General features: G+C 41.6%; 1 protein-coding gene across 2 annotated transcripts in view; it reads right to left on the reverse strand.

The window, feature by feature from the left end:
- Positions 1–20,531, reverse strand: part of SVEP1 (sushi, von Willebrand factor type A, EGF and pentraxin domain containing 1) — a 205,435-nt gene that overhangs the window by 161,200 nt on the left and 23,704 nt on the right. For both annotated transcript variants that reach the window (XM_086683694.1, XM_086683693.1), the window contains exons 2-3: positions 17,237–17,492; positions 14,067–14,243 (exon numbers count right to left, since the gene is read on the reverse strand). In XM_086683694.1, coding sequence (XP_086539820.1) covers positions 14,067–14,243; positions 17,237–17,492 — 433 coding nt within the window. The remainder of the gene's footprint in view (positions 1–14,066; positions 14,244–17,236; positions 17,493–20,531) is intronic.

Raw genomic sequence — 20,531 nt, forward strand, 5'->3', positions numbered from 1 at the left:
ATGGAAAATTCCCAGGAAGTTGGGAACCAAGCAGAGTTTCCATATGTTGTGTTCTAGTATCTGAACATACAGTTCGCTTTATTTATTCATTCATTCTTCAAAGTTTATTAATGCTTACTCTAAGTCCCTGTGCCATGTAGCAGAGGTTATTAAAAAGAGAGAGAGAGAGATAGATACAATCCTGCCTTAAAGGAATTCATAGAATAGTAAAGAAAAAAAAAAAAACTACCCCAAATGATAATACCATGTGCTGGGTCTTAACAGAAAGAGAGAGGTATTTAAAAAAACCAAAACAGGGGCGCCTGGGTGGCGCAGTGGTTAAGCGTCCGACTTCAGCCAGGTCACGATCTCGCGGTCTGTGAGTTCGAGCCCCGCGTCAGGCTCTGGGCTGATGGCTCAGAGCCTGGAGCCTGTTTCCAATTCTGTGTCTCCCTCTCTCTCTGCCCCTCCCCCGTTCATGCTCTGTCTCTCTCTGTCTCAAAAATAAATAAACATTGAAAAAAAAATTAAAAAAACCAAAACAAAAACTCTAACCCAAACTCATTGCTAGAGCAATGAATCTATGCAAGAAGGGATGAAAGGAAAAGTTTCACGGGAGAAGTGAATTTGTTGTGAACCCCGAAGTACCAGTAAGAAATAGAAAAGATGTGGGATATTCTAGGCAAAGGGGACCAAAACGCACAAACTTGGAGCCATGAAAGGCCTTGACGTGTGTGAGAAGCCGCAAGGGTTTGAGATAGCTGGAGGAGAAGATGCTGCAATGTTCGTAACCAAGAGATAATTTAATCCTAGTAGAATCACGTGGCTTTGATGTTTCCTCTACAAGTTTAAAAAGAGATCCGGTAACGCTTTTTGAATCTTATGTTAAAGCATTAACTCAGTTTGTCAGTACAGAGCACAGTTTCCCAACCCCAGTGCTATTGACATTTGGGACTTGTTGATGATGGTTAGTGTATTATAGGATATTTAGCCCTATCCCTGGCTGCCAGACACTAGATGACAGTAGCTCCTTCCAGCTGGGACAAACCATATTGTTTCTGGACACTGCCAAGTACCCCCTGGGGGGGCAAAATCGCTCCCTGTTGAGAATCATACTATAGACTGTAATAATTTAAGCCAAAAAGGGGGGGGGAGGGGCGCCTGGGTGGCTCAGTAGGTTAGGTGTTTGACTTGGGCTCAGGTCATGATCTCACGGTTCGTGAGTTCAAGCCCCTCGTCGGCCTCTGTGCTGACAGCTCAGAGCCCGGAGCCTGCTTGTGATTTCACGCCTCCCTCTCTCTCTGCCCCTCCCCCACTCATGCTCTGTCTTTCTCCATCTCTCAAAAACGAATAACTGTTAAAAAATAGAAAAAATTGGGGCGCCTGGGTGGCGCAGTCGGTTAAGCGTCCGACTTCAGCCAGGTCACGATCTCGCGGTCCGTGAGTTCGAGCCCCGCGTCCGGCTCTGGGCTGATGGCTCAGAGCCTGGAGCCCGTTTCCGATTCTGTGTCTCCCTCTCTCTCTGCCCCTCCCCCGTTCATGCTCTGTCTCTCTCTGTCCCAAAAATAAATAAACGTTGAAAAAAAAAAAATAGAAAAAATTTAAATTAAGCAAACACTTACTATATGCCAAGCCTCCTAGTGAGCTTTTTGCACACATTATCTCATTAATTTTTATAACAATCCTACTATTACTAGCCCCATTTTATAGACTAGAAAACTGAGGTCCCCAGAGGTGAAAAAACCTGCCCAGAAAAACACAGTAAGTGACAGAACTAGGATTTATGAGTAAGATTAATGCCACTAACTGCCCTCAAGAACTATACATACAGATATCATACATACATGTATGATATATACAGATGCTAAGATTTATATATATCATATATAAAAAAAGTAAGACAGATATATACGCATTTAGCATACTATGGGGCACATCATGATTTTAGCGAGTCTCACTTTCTCTAGCTTGGGCTGTCATTTTCAAATTGCCAACAGTGGCTATCACCCAAACTTGGCTTATCATCTATCGTTCAGTAAAGTATCAACCCCGCGCAGACCCCACAGAACCAAACATTTGGGATGCTGAGCTACAACTTGGAAGCAAGAGTTGCCTTTAAATACAACCTGGAAAGACCATCAAAATATTGCTGGATCATTTCTTTGATGGAGAACGACCATGCAGTAAGTGCTATGGATGGATCGTGGGCAATCTAATGGCTCAGAGACAACACGGACACTAGGATCTGAGAGAACTGGGTGCGCATGCTAACTGCTTTATGGTTGAATGGCATTAGGAAAATTTCTTAAATTCTTTAACACTGTTTCCTCTTCTACAAATGAGGAACGTAAATAGGGAAAAACTGCAAGAGGCATGCGGTTGTAGCACGAATCTTTTTAGAGAAACAATTTCCAGAACCTCAACATTGACAGGTACTCTTACCTAAGCTGATGTACCAAAGAAAGCATCCACAGCACCTCTTCACAACTGCCCTTCATTCATTTTTTCAAAAGAAATGTGTACTTTTCATCCCTTTTGAATCTTACTACGGCGCGTTGTCCCAAGGTGGCAAACCTTCAGCACAATTCAAAAATCTTGATATCTGGAAACCTTTCTTTAATTAAGGTACCATAAGCAAGTCCTCTAAGAAATGTTCCTTGTTTTTCACATATCCCAGTTAAATATCATTCAATATTTCCTGACCTTAGAAATGGAGTATTTTGGCTCGTTTCTGGGATGTTCTGAATTCAGAAACATTGTAGGTTGGGAAAGTACCAGTAAAGGCATTGTTCATTTACCACCTTTTCTTTCCAACTTCCTGACTGCTGTCAAAGAATATGTCACTTCTTTAGAAGAGTCCAATGAGGGCAAAGCAAGGAAGAAAATGTCGACGGGAAATACTGAAGGCAGCAGCAACTTCTATCCAGCTGAGAGACTCAAGAGCAGGCTCTCTGCCTTATTCATCAATTGTGGAAATCTAAAGCAATATGCTGGCCACTGGAATGTGCATTAGTTTATTTAGCCTTTTTCTCTCAGAAACTATTTGGAGGATAGGTTTAACTGTGTGAACCATTTCACAAATAGGTTATATATAGATATTTGTCCATAGATTAAATAAGCTAAATCTATGGCTCCAAGATTTTGGTAAGGATATATTAATGCACATTCTAAGGTAAAATAATTTTATCAGAAACTACTGGATTGCTAAAAGTTTATCGAAATTTGTATTGTTTTGATTTTCCCAGACATAATTAAACAAAGCTCTTCCATATGAAATAGTAACAGGTTGTCCTTTAACGTGTCCTAGTAAAGTCTCTAGGGGACTTCCCAGAAACTTGTGAAAAAGCAAATGGTTATGATTGGGTAACAACTACTTTTGCAAGTCAAAAGCATTCCAATTCTTCAGTTTCAATAAAATTGAAAAGGACCAAAGGGAACAGTCAGCTAATCATCTCCAATATTTTTTTGATGATAGATCACTCATTTATTTTTGGCACATAACTCAGGAGGAACTCAAAGAATGAAGTGACGTCAATGTCACACAACTCTTTCAAGCTCCATCTACACATTTGTATGAAGGTTTTCAGCACTAAGACCTACAAAAATGAAAAAGAGAAATGAAATTGATGTCACATATGCCTTTATTCTTATAGCAGAAGTCCACGGGCACATGAATTAATTAATGATCCATCCCATGAAAAGATGAAATCTCCAAGAGCATCTTATTTCTATGGGGAGTAAGTATCAAAAGGAGTAATAGCTCTGAGAAATTATATACAAATAACAAGTATAATAATAACTCTAATACTTGATATCTAACATCAATTTTGATCACAGAAAATGTAAAAATTAATTTCAATATATATCCACAATTTTCATGGCAGAGAAGTAGAATTCTGTGATCAATAAAAGGCTTTAGAAAATAAAAACTTACTGTATTTGAATCACATGGTACCAGGAGAAGGGAAGAGATCTAAGAAAACAAGAAACCACGCAAAGTTTCTCCATTGAAAAAAGCTGCTTCACAAACGAATATTACCAGAAGGAATCAAATTTGTTATAGTATTGAGATTTCAAAGGGTACATTTAAAAGTGATATAACACTTTTATTTTAAAAGGCAATACTGAATTATGGAAATACCATCTTTAAAAATCTTGCTGAAAACTTTTTGATAGCTATTTAAAAATCAACAAGGGGTCGGGGCGCCTGGGTGGCGCAGTCGGTTAAGCGTACGACTTCAGCCAGGTCACGATCTCGCGGTCCGTGAGTTCGAGCCCCGCGTCAGGCTCTGGACTGATGGCTCGGAGCCTGTTTCCGATTCTGTGTCTCCCTCTCTCTCTGCCCCTCCCCCGTTCATGCTCTGTCTCTCTCTGTCCCAAAAATAAATAAAAAACGTTGAAAAAAAAATTAAAAAAAAATCAACAAGGGGTACATGGGTTTTTAGTTATTTTAGGGGAGACATGAGCAAAATATTTAAGGACTACCAATTAGCATATGTTAAATGTTTTTCTTTGCATCCTTTTTCTTGTTACTGAATTTACTTATAATGGGGCTAGGAAACAGAAGGAGAAAAAGTAAGATTCTATAGGTTCTAATAAGGTTATAATCCTTATTTTCACAATTTTAGAATACTGGATATATTTTTATGAGTACTCCTAAAAGACACAACATACCGACTTTGGGAGATTCCAGTTCAAGATAATGATATAGGAGGATCCTGGGCTCACTTCATCCCAAGGACACACTGACTCTGCGGCTACATATGGAACAACTTCCTCTGAAAGAAACTAAAAACTGAGCAACCACTACGTATCAGACAAAAAAGAGAAGGCCCACTTCGGTGTGTAGGAGAGACTAGGACACCGTCTCATCATAAACCCCATCCCTGCCTGGGGTGACCCACCAATGGGAGGAAACTCAAAGCCCAGGGCATCTCCTTGAAGAGTGAAGGGTTTGAATCCTACATCAGACACCTGAACTTTTGAGACCTACACCTGAGAGATGAGCCCAGAAAACATGTAGCTTTGAAAACCAACTCAGGCTCAAGGCTTGTGTTCACAAGCTGCACAGGGCCATAACCAACCCAGAAGCAGGTCTCTCAGGAATCCCTCGATTCACCTGCCCCCACCCAGCCACCTGCAGCCAATCCGGAGGCACCCAGACCTCACATGATGAGGCTCATTTGCTAACCCTAAAGGGTCGGCCTGGTGGGCAGGCATCTCGCACAGCTCACAGCTAGAAGCCTGCTGGCTGGCAGGCGCCATCTTCACGCTTGCTAGCCAACGGGCACCATCTTGTTTGTTTCAAATGCGAGGTTTTTGAGGGTTTTTTCCCAGCACGTGCCATCTGTATGAGGTCTCTCTGCCACATTCTATGGTGACAGTATCTCCGGTCTAAGGGCCCTGGCTTTGCAGCTGCAGCCTAATAAAGGCTGCCCCTTCATCACCTGGCTCTGGTGGCCACGGGCTTGTGCTCCTGGGTCCCACAGATGGTATCAATGGGAGGGAGAGTTCTTGGCAGGCTACCACCGCCAGGGCACTGCAGAGACAACACCCCCTGTCTTTCTTTCAGAGGCCTGTTGCTTGTCCTGGAGCTTCGGCCTGCAAGCGCAGCCTCTGGTTTGGCACAGAGATGCTTCCTGCTGAGAGGGAACAGAGGCAGGTGGATGCTATCTTGGTGCTCTCCCTCCGCCTGCTACAGCTCACCAACATCTCCCCCACAGGAGCATATACGCTCCACTGGAGGTTCAATTTTTCCAACTGCCACCCAGGGGACACCTCTAGATCACCTGGCTCTAGTGGCCCGGAATGCCAGGGCTTATGCAAGCATTCCCACAAGACTATGTATATTTCCATACTTTAAAAGCTGCTTCCTGAGGGTCTGGCTTCTAATCAATCTGTATCTAGATGCTAACTGCGCTCCTCCCATTTGGGATGCTGTCAGGTCTTGGCACACCCTTAACAACTGAAAGCCATTAAAAATAAAAATGGCTGCTTGGACAATCGCAAAGGTTTGAGAGACAACCAAAGTTAAGTTTCATCTCCTTATAGGAGGTCATTGCTTCAAGACTGGGAGAGGTGGCTGTTTTGTCTAATGCATAGACACGAACACAGAGAGTCAAGCAAAATGGAGAAACAGAGGAATATTTTTCTTTTTTTTTTTTTAATTTTTTTTTCAACGTTTATTTATTTTTGGGACAGAGAGAGACAGAGCATGAAAGGGGGAGGGGCAGAGAGAGAGGGAGACACAGAATCCGAAACAGGCTCCAGGCTCCGAGCCATACAGCCCAGAGCCCGACGCGGGGCTCGAACTCACGGACCGCGAGATCGTGACCTGGCTGAAGTCGGACGCTCAACCGACTGCGCCACCCAGGCGCCCCAGAGGAATATTTTTCAAACAAAAGAACAATATAAGACTTTAGGAGAAGAAACCTTGATGAATTGGAGATAACTAATTTGCCTGATGCACTTCAAAGTAATGGTTCATAAAGATGCTCACTGAACCCAGGAGAATGGATGAGCACAGTGAGGACTTCAACAGAGAGCCAGAAAATATGAGAAAGTACCAAACAGAAGTCACAGACCGGAAGAATACAATAACTGAGCTGAAAATACAATTTATTGACTTGGGAGTTTGGTGGTGTTTCACACCTATGGTTGTAGGCATCTAATTTTATGCATTTCCCTGTTATAAAATCGTGATAGACTGGAAAATGCACCACCAGGACTGAATACCTACCTCATTCAGTGAAAAACTGAACAAACTAAACTATTCTAGGCAGCAACCTTAAGTTGGTGGGAATCAGTGTCAACCTGCTAGCAATATTCTCTCATAAAAAGCAAATAGGAATACATTGTACAAATTCCTTGTACCTTACAAACCCATTATTAGGCACTGCTGGGGATGTTTTTTGGGGAAAAAAAAAGTCAGCTAAGCTCTGCTCAGAGAACAAGATTTCCAAATGTTTTGGTTTTCATTCAAGAATTTGTAGAGCTCTCTGTCCTCTCTCTTTCCAAAGAAATGACATAATATTTAGACAAGAAAATATCTGTGTGCAGTAGGGGGTAGGGATTCATGTGCATATATTTACATGCATAAGATATTTCCACACAAATATTTTAGTGTTTCTATTTCTATGGTGTATTCTCCTTTTATGAAAAATAATGTAACTGGGGCTTCCGCTTTTTATCAAGCCCTCAGCCTTGGCCCTTATCCAGCTGTAATTTCCAATCTGCAAATCATTCCAAACTCACTGAAATAGAGTCAATGTCTGCAGAGGAGCAGTGTCCTCAAGATGCCTATTGTCTTCATACTCTGCATCTCTCAAATCCCTTCAGGGGAAAGTTTAGAACAGCTGCCCTTGCATGGATTTACAATGAGAGTTCACTGGCTATTCACAACTGATTTGATGACCTAGCCATCCAAAATGACCAATCCAGATATCAACCATAGACTGAATTTGATTTATTGTTGACAAAGTTTAACCAAATGTAAATATTTTACATTAAAAAAATACATTCTTGAACTTTTCTTACCATGTGCCTTTGGGCTAGGGATCCTGTGGTCCCCAAGCCAGATATGGAAACCATGCCTTGACTGAGATTTCAAAAATGAATTCTCGGGGCGCCTGGGTGGCGCAGTCGGTTAAGCGTCCGACTTCAGCCAGGTCACGATCTCGTGGTCTGTGAGTTCGAGCCCCGCGTCAGGCTCTGGGCTGATGGCTCAGAGCCTGGAGCCTGTTTCCGATTCTGTGTCTCCCTCTCTCTCTGCCCCTCCCCTGTTCATGCTCTGTCTCTCTCTATCCCAAAAATAAAATAAACGTTGAAAAAAAAAAATGAATTCTCGTCTACTTAAGATTCTGGTATTAAACTTGACCTCTTACCTACATCCTTTTTTCTTTAGCATTTACTCTTCTTCTGAAGGTAGGCAGTGGGGATACAAAATGAGTCCTTCAGTGCCTGTTAGAATCACTAGTTGGATGAGGTAGGACAAAGAAAATAGTTGGGTGTGGTGGAAAAGAGAACGAGAAGAAGCATGAAAAAAGGTCTGAGGAAAGAAATAGCACGGTATTTGGTGGAAACTATAACTAGTTCCAGCTTTTAGCTCAAAGGGTAAAGACAGGCCAACTCAGGCAAAGCCTTTATGCTATGCTAATAAGCCTGAAGTTTATTCTATGAGTGAGCCATAATTAAAAAACATTAAGCAGATCTGCATTTTATATAACTCCTTTTCTTCTTTTCCTTCCTAGTATTCACTTAAAACATACACTATTTTGTGGGTAGAAAATGATCAAATACTGAAGATCTCATGAGGGTCCAACTAATACTTAGTAAATTTGAAATTATATTTTTAATTGCGTGTTTGTTAAATACCAATCTCTATGGCCAGACTGTAGGCTCTAGAGCCAGACAACTTAGGTTCACCTCCCAGGTCTACTAGCTATGTGACTCAGGACAAGTGACTCAACCTCTCCAATTTTTAGCTTCCTTGGCTCTTCCTTGGTGTGTGTGTGTGTGTGTGTGTGTGTGTGTATTGATATATATTGATATATATTGATATATCAATATAATTGATCAATATATTGATATAGTGATACATATATCAATTATATATATATATGTGTGTGTGTGTGTGTATATATATATATATATATATCTCAATGCTTGGGAAAGTGAGTGCCTGGAATATCATAAGTGCTCTTTAAATATTAGTTAATTATTATCAGTTATTATTGCTGTCATCATCATCATCATCATCATCATCCATATCACCGTCAAAGCCAATGTCAAAGATGCAGAATGAAGAAAGGAATACTAGAGCTAGAAATGGAAGCAACACCTACTTTTCACTAGACTCCACAGTTAAGCAGTACAGTTCCCTTAGCTGAAGTTCAATTACTAATCCTAGAGGAATGTCTTTTCAATCCTTTAAATATAAACATGCGGCATTAAAACCCCACACCTGAATTTGAATCACACAAAATATTTACGGTAAATGAAACTGAGTTATGTAGGTTTAAACAAAACCAAAATATCATAGGCCTTAAGCACTGATTTATGACAACAACAAACAGTACTGATATGTAAGTATTCTTGGCTTTTCTCCCTCTCTGGTACCCCAGAGGGTGATGCAGATGCAGGAGGAAAAGAGTGATAAGGATGCAGAGTTTGAGTTAGGTCTTGTAAGGTACATATATGTGTGCTTGAGTATGAGTGGTGTGTGTGTGTGTGTGTGTGTGTGTGTGTGTGTGTGTGTGTGTGTTTAGGGAGGAATTTGAAGAGATAAGCACAGAAGAGTTATGGTTTCTAAGGGAAAGGATGACTAAAAAGGGGAGATTTTAAGAATTGCTTGGGTCTATAAATCCCTATTTTGGAGTCAGAGAAAATCGAGCAAAGGACTTGCACTATTTTGAAATCTATTTTGGTTGCTACACTGGATTTCTTTTCCTGCAATGCCTCTCTGAGCCTGGAGTATTGGGAATATGGATCTGTAAGTATTACAACTATGTTTCAAATTCTCTTTCCCTAGCAGGTTTTCTAGCATTAGTTGAACTTCTATCAAATATGGTTTCTGTGGTCAAGGCCATTACACAAATGAATGAGACATACACGAACAAAGCATCATTCTACTTTGGATTATCTATTTATTATATAGTCCTCACTTCTGTAAAACCTATTAGCACACACCCTCCAAGACCACCAGCCAAAAGCACGTGATTATTTTGAGACGAACTCAAAAAAGTTTTGAGCCAAGGGAAATTAGAAACCGGCTCAAACATATTAAGCAACGTCTCACAAAATTGAACTCTTTTGTCAGAGCATTACTTGTTAGTAACTTCTAATGAATATCTTCAAGCTTGCATTCAAGCTAAGATGTTCAGAATATGGGACGGATCCCCAATGATTAAGATCTTTCTGGGCATCAAGGTCTTGTCCGTGAAGCAGCTGCTTACTGTGACAGTGGTGCTCAGGCCATTTCAAGCAAAGCTACTGCCTTGGACAGAGCTTTAGAAAGTCACTGTTTGAGAGCCCAAGCAACCTAGATTGCCCTTCACCCAGAACGAGCAGAGAAAAAGAGAAGAGCCCACTCATCCTACAGTTATCAGCTTTCTTTGAAGGCTGACAGCACCAGTGAAGATGATCTAGTATAAAGGCAGGACCGTAGGGATTTGGGAGACCTCCATTCGGCTTCCACTCTGACACTTATTTCCTATATGACCAGAGGATTGAATTTCCTCATCTCCCAAGGGAGCAGGGAGAAAAGTTCTCACAGGTAAGGTAGCTCTAGCATTCTGGTCTATGAAATTAGCAAACACAAGTTACCTCAGCATAGTTTTTCCTAATCAAAGCAAACAAGCTCAACTTTATTCAACATCAAGTGGCACATTATCTCACTGTCTTCTCTCCACTCGGTATTCTTGATTTGCACTGGATACTCACGGGTCAAAACTGCATTCCCAACAGTCCTTTTACCTTGAGTACGTGTAAGCCTTCTTGATGGTTGTCCACCTGCATGCATCGACCTTCCTAATCCTCCCATGGCAAAGTTTTATAAAATATACGGTGTCATTCATCTTCAAGAATCTCACACATGAGGTAACTACTTAAATACCCACCCGTTAACTTTCTCATAATAATACTTATATCATCGCACAATAATGATTAATCATAAAAGTATTATTAGGATTAGTATGATTAGGAATTGATGGGCCAGATACCATCCTAAGCAGTCTATTTTCTCAATTAGCCTAAATATATATACAGCTATAAAATATATAAATATATGTAAAATAGACACATATATATGCACATACAGACACATCTGTGTATTTCTATATACAAAGATATATGTGTGTGTATATGTACGCATATATATACCATTATCGGGTATACATACATACACCAGTATTAGGCCCATTTTACAGAAGAAACAGAATCAGAAGAAATTATCAAGCCCACATCATTTGTAATTGGCAGAGGCTGAATGTGAGCCAGATCTTCCTATGTTTTTAAACACTTTGAGCACAGTTCGGTGTCTATGGTCTCTGAAGAGCAATGTATATAAGAAGATATGTTCAAAAAGGCAAAATAAGCAGCGTGCTATCTTGGAAATAACATAGAACTTAGATAAAAAGTGTCCTGGGTCCCTACTGGGGTCCTGCTGATGGCTGGATATGCCATCTTAAGTAAAATACTCATCTTTTCTGAAACCTCAATTTCCTCTTGTAGAATGAGGGATTTCAAGCAGATAACCTCTAAGGTTTCTTCTGGCTCTGAAGAGGAATGATTTGGTTCTGAAAGGCACTGTTTCTACAATGAGGAAAACTACTGGGAATTCCAAGTATTCAGAGCGAAAGGTAACATCCTCTCCTGGAGCAAGACAATAGCTGCTATCAAGGCACCTTCAGATCTTACTTAGAGGGACGATCTTAGTATCTTAGTAGAGCCTTCCCTGCAGCTCCTTCTTTACAGCACAGGCCTTTTTCTTTAATCACAGTGCGTGATTACAAATTGGCTTGTGTGGGGAGGCTGTGAGTTCTCAGCAGGTGAGGACCATGTCTGTCTGCTCACCATCGAACCCCTGCCTGGTGCCTAGCACAGGGCTTGGCGTGAAAAACATGCTCAATGCCATTTGTCGACTGAACAGACTGGAAAAGGAGGATCACGGCTTCCACGTTTTCAGTGCTGGATGATTTAGGGCTAATATTTCTTTTTGCCTTGCCTAAAGAGTCCGGTAATGAGTCTTTCGTGCCACAGGAAAGATGCAATTAATTTATTTTCTCTTAGTTCCTAGCGTGTAGGAGAAGCCAGTGATGAGTGCCGCCTCCTACAAATATACAAATCACAGCATACAAACTGGGGTTCCGACACTCCTTTTCCTAATCCCTTTGAAACAAATACTGAAGATGACAGTATGAACATTTCTATCGATGCAACTAAATCTAATTTAACTCTTGCGTGAAAGGAAGCAGTAAGCTGAGGCTCACTCATTTAAGAGAAGGGATGGATAAATTAATCCTTTTGTGTTGGTGCTCTTGGCGAGATCCAGCTGCAAAAGTACTCCTGGCCCCTCTAGGAAGCTCTACTGACAAGCCCACCCAATCTCACACATTTACAGACTGCTGTCGCCGTGCCTTCCAGCCTGGAGTGCATGACTAGTAGCAGCCGCAGCTACTTGGGGATCTGGGGGGTAGTGGGTTTGTGAACTGCCCCCTCTCTCATTCTGCTGCTTCTCCCTCAGGATGCGAGATTATAGGGTCGCGGAGCAGAGGAGGCTGCAGCCCAGCATGGCTGGGCAGCCACATGGCAGTGGCTTGTTGGCAAGGAGCAGTTCGGCCTACGACCACACGGAAAGCAAACATGCTGACTACAGCACGGAGCAAAGAAAATGAGAGCTTCTGCCTGCGTTTGGTGGGCTTGGGTGGGAGGAGGGGAGAGAAGGGGGTGCTGGGGAGAGTGCCAAGCTGGGCTGTTGATGAAAGTGTGGGAAGATTCCAGGGGAGGCATTTTGCCAACTCAGAGGCAGTTGGGTTGATCCCCACCCCCCCTTTCTTCTGCTTAAATGAGAATTCCTGCTGGGTGGGGTAGGAGCAGAGCCAAGAAAGGAGTGATTTGCTGGGTGAGCATGGATGGTTGGACCTACGAAGTATGTGTCTGCCCGCTGGGACCCAGGCCAGGGGAGGAAGGAGAAATGAAAGGAGAGGAACTGAGGGGCAACAGGAGTAAAAGAGAATAAAGGAAGAATGCAAGAGGAAATGTCCTATGAGGAGAAGGAGAAAAAAGGAAAGAGACAGCAGGTCACGTAGACAGAGAAGGGCCACGTTTCTGTGCTATAGAGCAGGCCTACCTACCTCCCAAATGTCAGCATAAAATAATGTTCACATGAAACAAGCAGTAAAAGACCACATGGTGCAGTATAAAGTTAAGCTACTGCTCCTACATTTTCCTGGTGGCTGTTAATTTCCATGGGAATGTATCTTTCCCAAATAGCAAATGTTGCCTTTTGGCTAAAACAGAACAAAGAAAATGCTATCACAGAAAGCCACATACTACTTCTAAAGATTAGGAGAATATGATTTAGAAGTAGTTCCTAAAATACAATGTAAAATACCAGAATCCTAAGTTGCTCTCTTGGCTTTTCTAATAAAATGTTAGAAACATAAAGATTCTCCTGTCAGGAAATCTAGAGCAGGTAGAATTACAAATGTCAATGAAGTGAAACCCATTGTGAAGTGATGTCACTTTTAAGGCTTTCATTTTTTAATTATTTTAAATGTTTATTTTTGAGAGAAAGAACGTGAGCAGGGAGGGGCAGAAAGAGAGGGAGACACAGAATCTGAAGCAGGCTCCAGGTTCCAGGCTGTCAGTGCAGAGCCCGACACGGGGCTCGAACCCACACACCGTGAGACAATGACCTGAGCCGAAGTCAGATGCTTAACTGACTGAGCCACCCAGGTGCCCCAGCTGTCAAGCTTTATGAGGCCCCTATGTGGAGGCTTGCGAAGAGGTGAAAGATCATCAAGTGAAAGTTGCAATTTTTGTGATGATCCTGTAAGTTATATGAGGCCTAAGGACCAGAATCCCACTGGCTTCAATCTCCTACAAAGACGACAGCATGTTTTGGCTTAGGACAGACTTGGTTACTGATTGATTACAAATGAAAGACCCCAAATCTTCCCTTTCACAGTTCTGAACCGAGACTTCAAGAGGTCTCGCAAACTTCCTTTCTCTCTCTTGGACCTCTGCCACCCCCACAGGGACAAGCCCGGGCAGCCTGAGAGAATCTGAGAGGTCACACGAAGGTCAACCTAGTGGTCCTAGACAAAGTCATTATAGACCAGACTCCAGCCAGCTGATGCCCTAACAGGTAAGAAAACCCAGCTAAGACCAGCGAGGCAGCCGACCCAACTCACAGCTGATGACAAATGCACGCGTAAGCCAGCACTGCTGAGACCAGAGAAGCTGCCCAAGTGACCCACAGACTCATGAGCGGTAATAAATCAATGCTTTAAGCCACTGAGTTTGGGGATCTTTTCTTTACACGGAAACAGATAACTGACACGATGACGCACAAACTGGAGACTCACCTGTGCATTCATACTGCAGACCTTCCCCATAATAGCCCTTTTCACAGATGCACTCAAACTGCCCCGTGTGTGTCCCACATTTGCAGCTCGCCATTCGGTCACAGCAGTCTTTGCCGGCTTCACACAGATAGGAGCAATGAGACATATCCTCTTGAATAAAACTCCCAGAAGGCAGATCTATCAATGACATATGACAGAGGGTAATAAAAAACAAATTCGCCGATCAATGTTACATTCTCTAGTTACTAAAATGTAGGTGCAAGCTGCAGAAAATATCTTTTCATATCCGTCTAATTCCCAGCTGCACCCCACTCCCACCCAGATATGAATGCGTGTTATTTGCACTAGCACAGGCTGGGAATTTGCTTCAGCCAGTTAAGTTATTTCAGTCTGGGACCTCATCATAAGTTCTTGGGGCCATGCAGGGTCAGGCAGAAATTAAGCACTTTAACAAGGAATCTCCAGATGCAGCAGGAAGTATTGTAGTCCATTCCATAGGTCACTTCCCTGGCTTCCACACAAGCAGCGTTCCACTGCCTCACTATGAGGTCAGACAGCAGTAACGAGATTTCCAAAACGCTTTTTCAAAAAATAAATAAATAAAATGACAATCTCGATTGCTGCAAAAGGATTTTGATTATGAGCTACTGACTTAAGAATAAATCCCGTAACTTCTATAGTTATTTGATAAAGACTTCACAACGCCACACAAGTTTAATAATAGAACCAGAATATGGCTTATGTCTCAATGTTAAGTAAATTATCATGTTTTATGTGACAGGAGATCATACTCATTACGTGAGCCATGTTCTGAAGTGAGGCATGCTGGGAAGTCAATAATTCAGGCAGAGTTGTTCAGAAAGTGACTTAACTGGGTAAGGTAAGGTTGAATATGACCCACCCAGAAAGAATGGCCTAGAACCAGGCAAACAATAAGTTCCACTTACTCTGTTGAGGAAGTTCAAAAGTCTTAACCCAAATCCTAGAGGTAGGTCCATGGTGCTGGGCCCAGACATAGTGATGGGCCCGTCATAGGAACTCGAATGCATGAGTTCCAGCAAGAAACATGCACTGCAATTGAATACCTGGAAATAAGATTGGTAGTGGCCTCTTTTATGGAACATCTGTCTCTATGCATTAAGACTCTGAACAATAAATACACAGGGGCAAAGTAAGGAGAAGACTCCAGCCCCAAGGGAAAGAGACCAGCACAATCAGGTACCCTATTAAAGCTCCATCTAACAGACTGTGGTGTAGGTTAAAGGTCTGCAACATGCACACTTAGTTCTGAGGCACTGGGCCATGGGATTATTTGGCGGTAGAGCAACTTAGGAGCAAGAAAGATCTAGCTACCAAGACTGGTACACTGGCATTCATGTCTGGGAGAGAGATAAGTATACGTGTTATGGGAGGCAAGCTATTATTCTGCAAGCTATGTCTATGGAAGATGGCCAGAAAAACGGATGGTCTTGAGACCGAAAGTGGATCCAACCAAATTGAAAGTAGCTTCAGAGGACAGAGAGGCAGGGAAAATGATGCTCATTTCCTTCGATTTGACTGTGTCTTTGCAATGGGAACAGGATTTTTTCTTACCAAATCCAGAAACTTGATCAGAGAATTATGCATTCTAGATATTTGTTTATTGTAATAAAAGTGATGCCTTCCAAAACTCTGTTGCAATACTGTAACCAAGAGAACACTCTGTCCCACCCAGCTTCTGGGGCAACTTGGCATTAGGGTTCTAGAAGGCCCCAACGCTACAAGCAGAGGGATCACAGGACTGGAAATTAGTCCTCCACAACATAGCTAGTAACACCATGATTTCAGAATCACATCTATTAACAGCCACCGTGCCTTCCCACTCAACATACCACTTTTCCATGAGAAAAGGAGAAACAAAGGAAGCCCCATAGTTACTGAACTTCCATCAAGTGACAGCACTATACTTGGTAAATTTTAAATATTTTATTTAATCCTCTTGATAAAACCATATGGTACACATTATAGTGTCTCCGTCTTAAAAGTAGAGGAAGTGAGGCTTGTAGACGTTAGATAAATTGCCTAAGGTAATAATAACAGTGGACAGTTACTGAGGGCTTCGGATAATAAGCCCTCAGTAACTTTTCTAATCACTTTATATGTATTAACCCATCTAATCCTTGTGACAATCCCATGGAATAGGTACTATTCTCATTCCCTATTCTATTAACAAGACACCTAAGGAATGTAAAAGCTAAATAATTTGCCAAAAGTCACACAGCAAGCAGGTGAGTAAGATTTTTTTGTTGTATCCACGGCTAGTCTGAGACCCTGTTCTAAACGCTTCCCTTGGAACTCTGATAGGGCTGATCTGTCGTTATGTACATCACTAACTGCTTGAAACCTCGTGTGGCCCGATTTGCCCATCAAACCAAATCTTCCACATGGATACCTGCAAGGATCAAGCCTCACCTGCTGCATGGCTTTGGTCTGAGGCTGGATCTCCTCTAATTTCCTCCCAATCTACACTTTCTCTTGTGGCTTACCAAGATACACGCCCCTATTATGCCTGGAAGTTCATCTAATCTAAATCATATAACTACACATCCTTACAAATAGTGTATAAAGAACTCTAATGATGGAGTTACTGATTTTATTCCTTGTTGGGATAATGTTCTTGAACTTCTACATAAGCATTATGTGTCTTCAGTCAGTCAAGAAGTATGTGCTAGTATTTATTGTCCCTATATCTTCATGTGTATTTCTGGAAACATTCTGGTGAGATTCACTATGCATGTCTCTGAATGTTTACTTCGGCTTTCCAGATAGCTGTAAATGAGATCTAAGTCAAGGCTTCCCACTCTGTGTGTGGCCTTAAAACACACCTAAATTCATTCCATCGATTCTAACAGTTCCTAGGTGGGAGCATTATGGATATTCTAGTGAAAATCCATCACAACTGTTAAAAAACAAAACAGAACAAAAACCCCAAATATTCTTCTTGCAAATCAGACTGTCATTTCTATTTATGAAGTTCAACACAGCTCACAAAACACCAAGGATACATGGGCATCATGCTCAGTGAAGACATCACAGGGTCTGGTATTACCCTCCAATGGGTTTCAAGCAGTAAAAGTGAAGGAACCTCCCCCCCTTAATTGCATCATGTTATGCCACTGGGTTTCCATTACCTTCATGCAATGCCCGGCGAGCTAAAGCCTCAAATTCTTCAAAACTGTGCAGCAGGTAGCAGTGCTCCTCCTTTGGGGTGGAAGCCATGTCATTCAGTTCTCGAATGTTCCCTTGCCATATGCCAAAAGTGAAGATCTCTACTCCAAAATCTCGCAGAGATGCTGCAATTGGCCTGGGATCTCCCCCATTGGAATATCCATCAGTAATGAGTAATATAACTTTTGTTGAGTTTTCTCTAGAGTGACGAAGAATTTGCTGTAATGAAACAAAGTTAGCGTGAGTTTGTATGGTGTTGGCCTACTACATGCTTCCTTTCTTACGTAAAACAGTATTTGTGAGGATCATCAGCATGTCGCAAGAGTGAGGACAAACACTGATCAATGAGAGTAAGACAGAAACAGGCAGACTAGGGCCTACCACGGTCTCCGCACAGACCCACAAAAACCTTAAAAGCACTTAAAAGATATCATTAACAGCAGCAGCAGCATTATCATCAACAAATATTTGTGGAATTCTTATGGATTTCCAGGCTCTCAAAACAGGAACCAAATCTGAGTCCTACATATCTATTTCCAAGTACATCAAGTACATCCAGCTAGCTGCCCATCTATCCACTTAGCTGAACCCCCTTGTGATCATATATCAAAAGCCTGATTAGATGCAAATTTAATAGAAAATGTCTCTTCCAGAGTTAACAATGGCCAACCTACTTCCCATGTTTGTTTTTCCACTGCTCCTCCAAAGCTGTAGAACTGATTCAATCCTTCATCTTTTCGGGACCACCCAGTATTAGCACAAAATCAGCTGGTTTTGGTGGTGTCCTATCTTTATGAGAAAATACTGATTTATTCAATCTAACACTTGGGCTTTATTATTTTAGGGCAAGTGAGTTAAGCTTTATAATGTTATTATGCTATCCTTCCTCTACAGAAAGAAGAGAAAAAAATGAAACCTTTTTTCAAAAAAGGCATCTAATGGGGCACCTGGGTGCCTCAGTCGGTTTGGCATCCAACTTTGGCTCAGGTCATGATCTCACGGTTCATGAGTTCAAGCCCTGCATTGGGCTCTGTGCTGACAGCTCAGAGCTTGAAGTCTGCCTTAGGTTCTGTGTTTCCCTCTCTCTGCCCCTTCCCTCCTCTCTCTCTCTCTCAAAAAATAAACAAACATTTAAAAAAAGGCATCTAGTGGCGCCTGGGTGGCTCAGTCCGTTAAGCGTCCGACTTTGGCTCAGGTCATGATCTCGCAGTTTGTGAGTTCGAGCCCCGAATCTGGCTGTGCTAATAGCTTTGAGCCTGGATCCTGCTTTGGTTTCTGTGACTCCCTCTCTCTCTGCCCCTCCCCTGCTCACACTCTGTCTCTCTCTCTCTCAAAAATAAATAAACATTTAAAAAAAATTGTTTTTAATTAAAAAAAATTTTTTTAAAAGGCATCTATTTATTGCCACTGATGCACTATAACATCAATTTGTAAAAGCACAAGGAATCCAGTGGTCACTCTGGCATTATAATTAAATTAACTGTTATTGCTTTTTACCAGAAATGGGTAGGAAAGGAAAAGAAGTGCCAGGGTGTATTTTCTGGCAAGCTCTTAGAAAGAAGACCTCAATGTCTATTAGGCAATAATTCAAGTACAGTCTGGAGGTAGTGAGGAAGAGCAACAATTATACCCTATGTTTTGTAAAGTTCAAAGGGGATGATATGATTAAAAACACTCATTCACTGCCTCAATTCACTTCAAGGGGCAGACTTCAGCTCTAAGCTCCAGACTCTCTCAGCTAATAAGATCCATGTCTTCATCAGTATATAATTCATAGCTATTGATTCTAATTTAATAACTCTTAGCAAATTTTATTCCTGTTTGTGAGCTAAAGATAAAGCTGTTAAACCTGAATTTAAAGACAATCAAATTAAGGGCGCCTGTATGGCTCAGCTGGTGGAGCATGTGACTCTTGATCTTGGAATTGTGAGTTCGAGTCCCACGTTGGGTGTAGAGATTACTTAAAAATAAAATCTTTTTTTTTTTTTTAAAGACAAATTAAAAATGACTTTGGAAACATCTGGAAAGGCAGCAATTTGAGAAGAAGGATTCAAACATGTCACCCCCTTCTCTCAAAAGCCTACTACTACTAAAGACAAAAAGAATTAAACCAGCCTAAAGAAGCTCCTTCTGGCCAAAGGGCAATTTGAGTACCAGTAAAAGTAATAACTGAAATGAATTTAAATGCATCATATATATTTACATTTTATCATAAACATTTACCTTTAAATGTGTATAAACATTTATATTTTCAGTTAGTACACACCCCAGGTGAAAAGCCCTATCGATATAAACAATAATTGGAATGGACTGAAATACACACACACACACACACACACACACAGAGGCACTTTCTTCATTCAGTACCACCTCTGAGGGGAATCCAATGATTTGTTACAGGTGGCATGAAATGAGATATTATTTTATTTGTCTTTAAAAATAGACATCAGGACTCAAAGGGTAACTCCTACTTCCAGCACTCTGAGACGTGGCAACTTGTGCTTACACTGGCCTTGCTCTTAACCACGTGATAAACTCTCTCTTTCTGAGTTGTTCCCCTCTGAAATCATAACCTAACCTCCGCAGACACTCTGCTAAGCTTTTGCTCATTTCCATTACTCTCTCTTTTAGGAGACCATGGAGCAAACCGGAAGCAAGACCCTAAGGAAGTGAGAACTGGTGCAGAAAGAAGAGAGAAAACAAGTAAATTGTCTTTTTCGGTCTGGTATTCTTGACAGTGTCTGGCACAGAGTATGGGTTCATAAATATCTACTCAATGAATGGATCCAAGAATGGATGGGTGAATAGACGGAAGGATGCCCTGAACGCAGTTACTTGAATGAGCTGGTCTTGAGGGAGCAGTAGGAATGTATAGAATGTCTGTGTGCCCTCGCGTACTTTATTTTGCAGAGTTCTGTACAAAAAAGATAAAGTTTCTTTTTGTGCCTTTACTGTCCTTCTGACATAAACAAATGCTATTTTGGAATATTAATTTTAGCTCATGTCGGTAATATTCCTTAACATTCAGGTTAGGATTTAGGGATTTAGCAGACATTTCTTGCAGTACGATTCATTACGTGCAAGACACATTAAGCTGTAATTCTATTTTTCTTCTCTTCTTGCAGGGAACTGGGAAGTATTTACAGGAACCATTATATCTGTTGGCAGGACAATATATTAAGCTTAAAACAGTCAGGAGAAGAGCAGGACTACTAGTCCAAGCAAAGAATTACACAAGATCTGGGTTTGGAATGCACT

This window comes from Puma concolor, chromosome D4, assembly GCF_028749965.1.
Source record: "Puma concolor isolate L17-30 chromosome D4, mPumCon1.1.hap2, whole genome shotgun sequence".
NCBI lineage: Eukaryota > Metazoa > Chordata > Mammalia > Carnivora > Felidae > Puma > Puma concolor.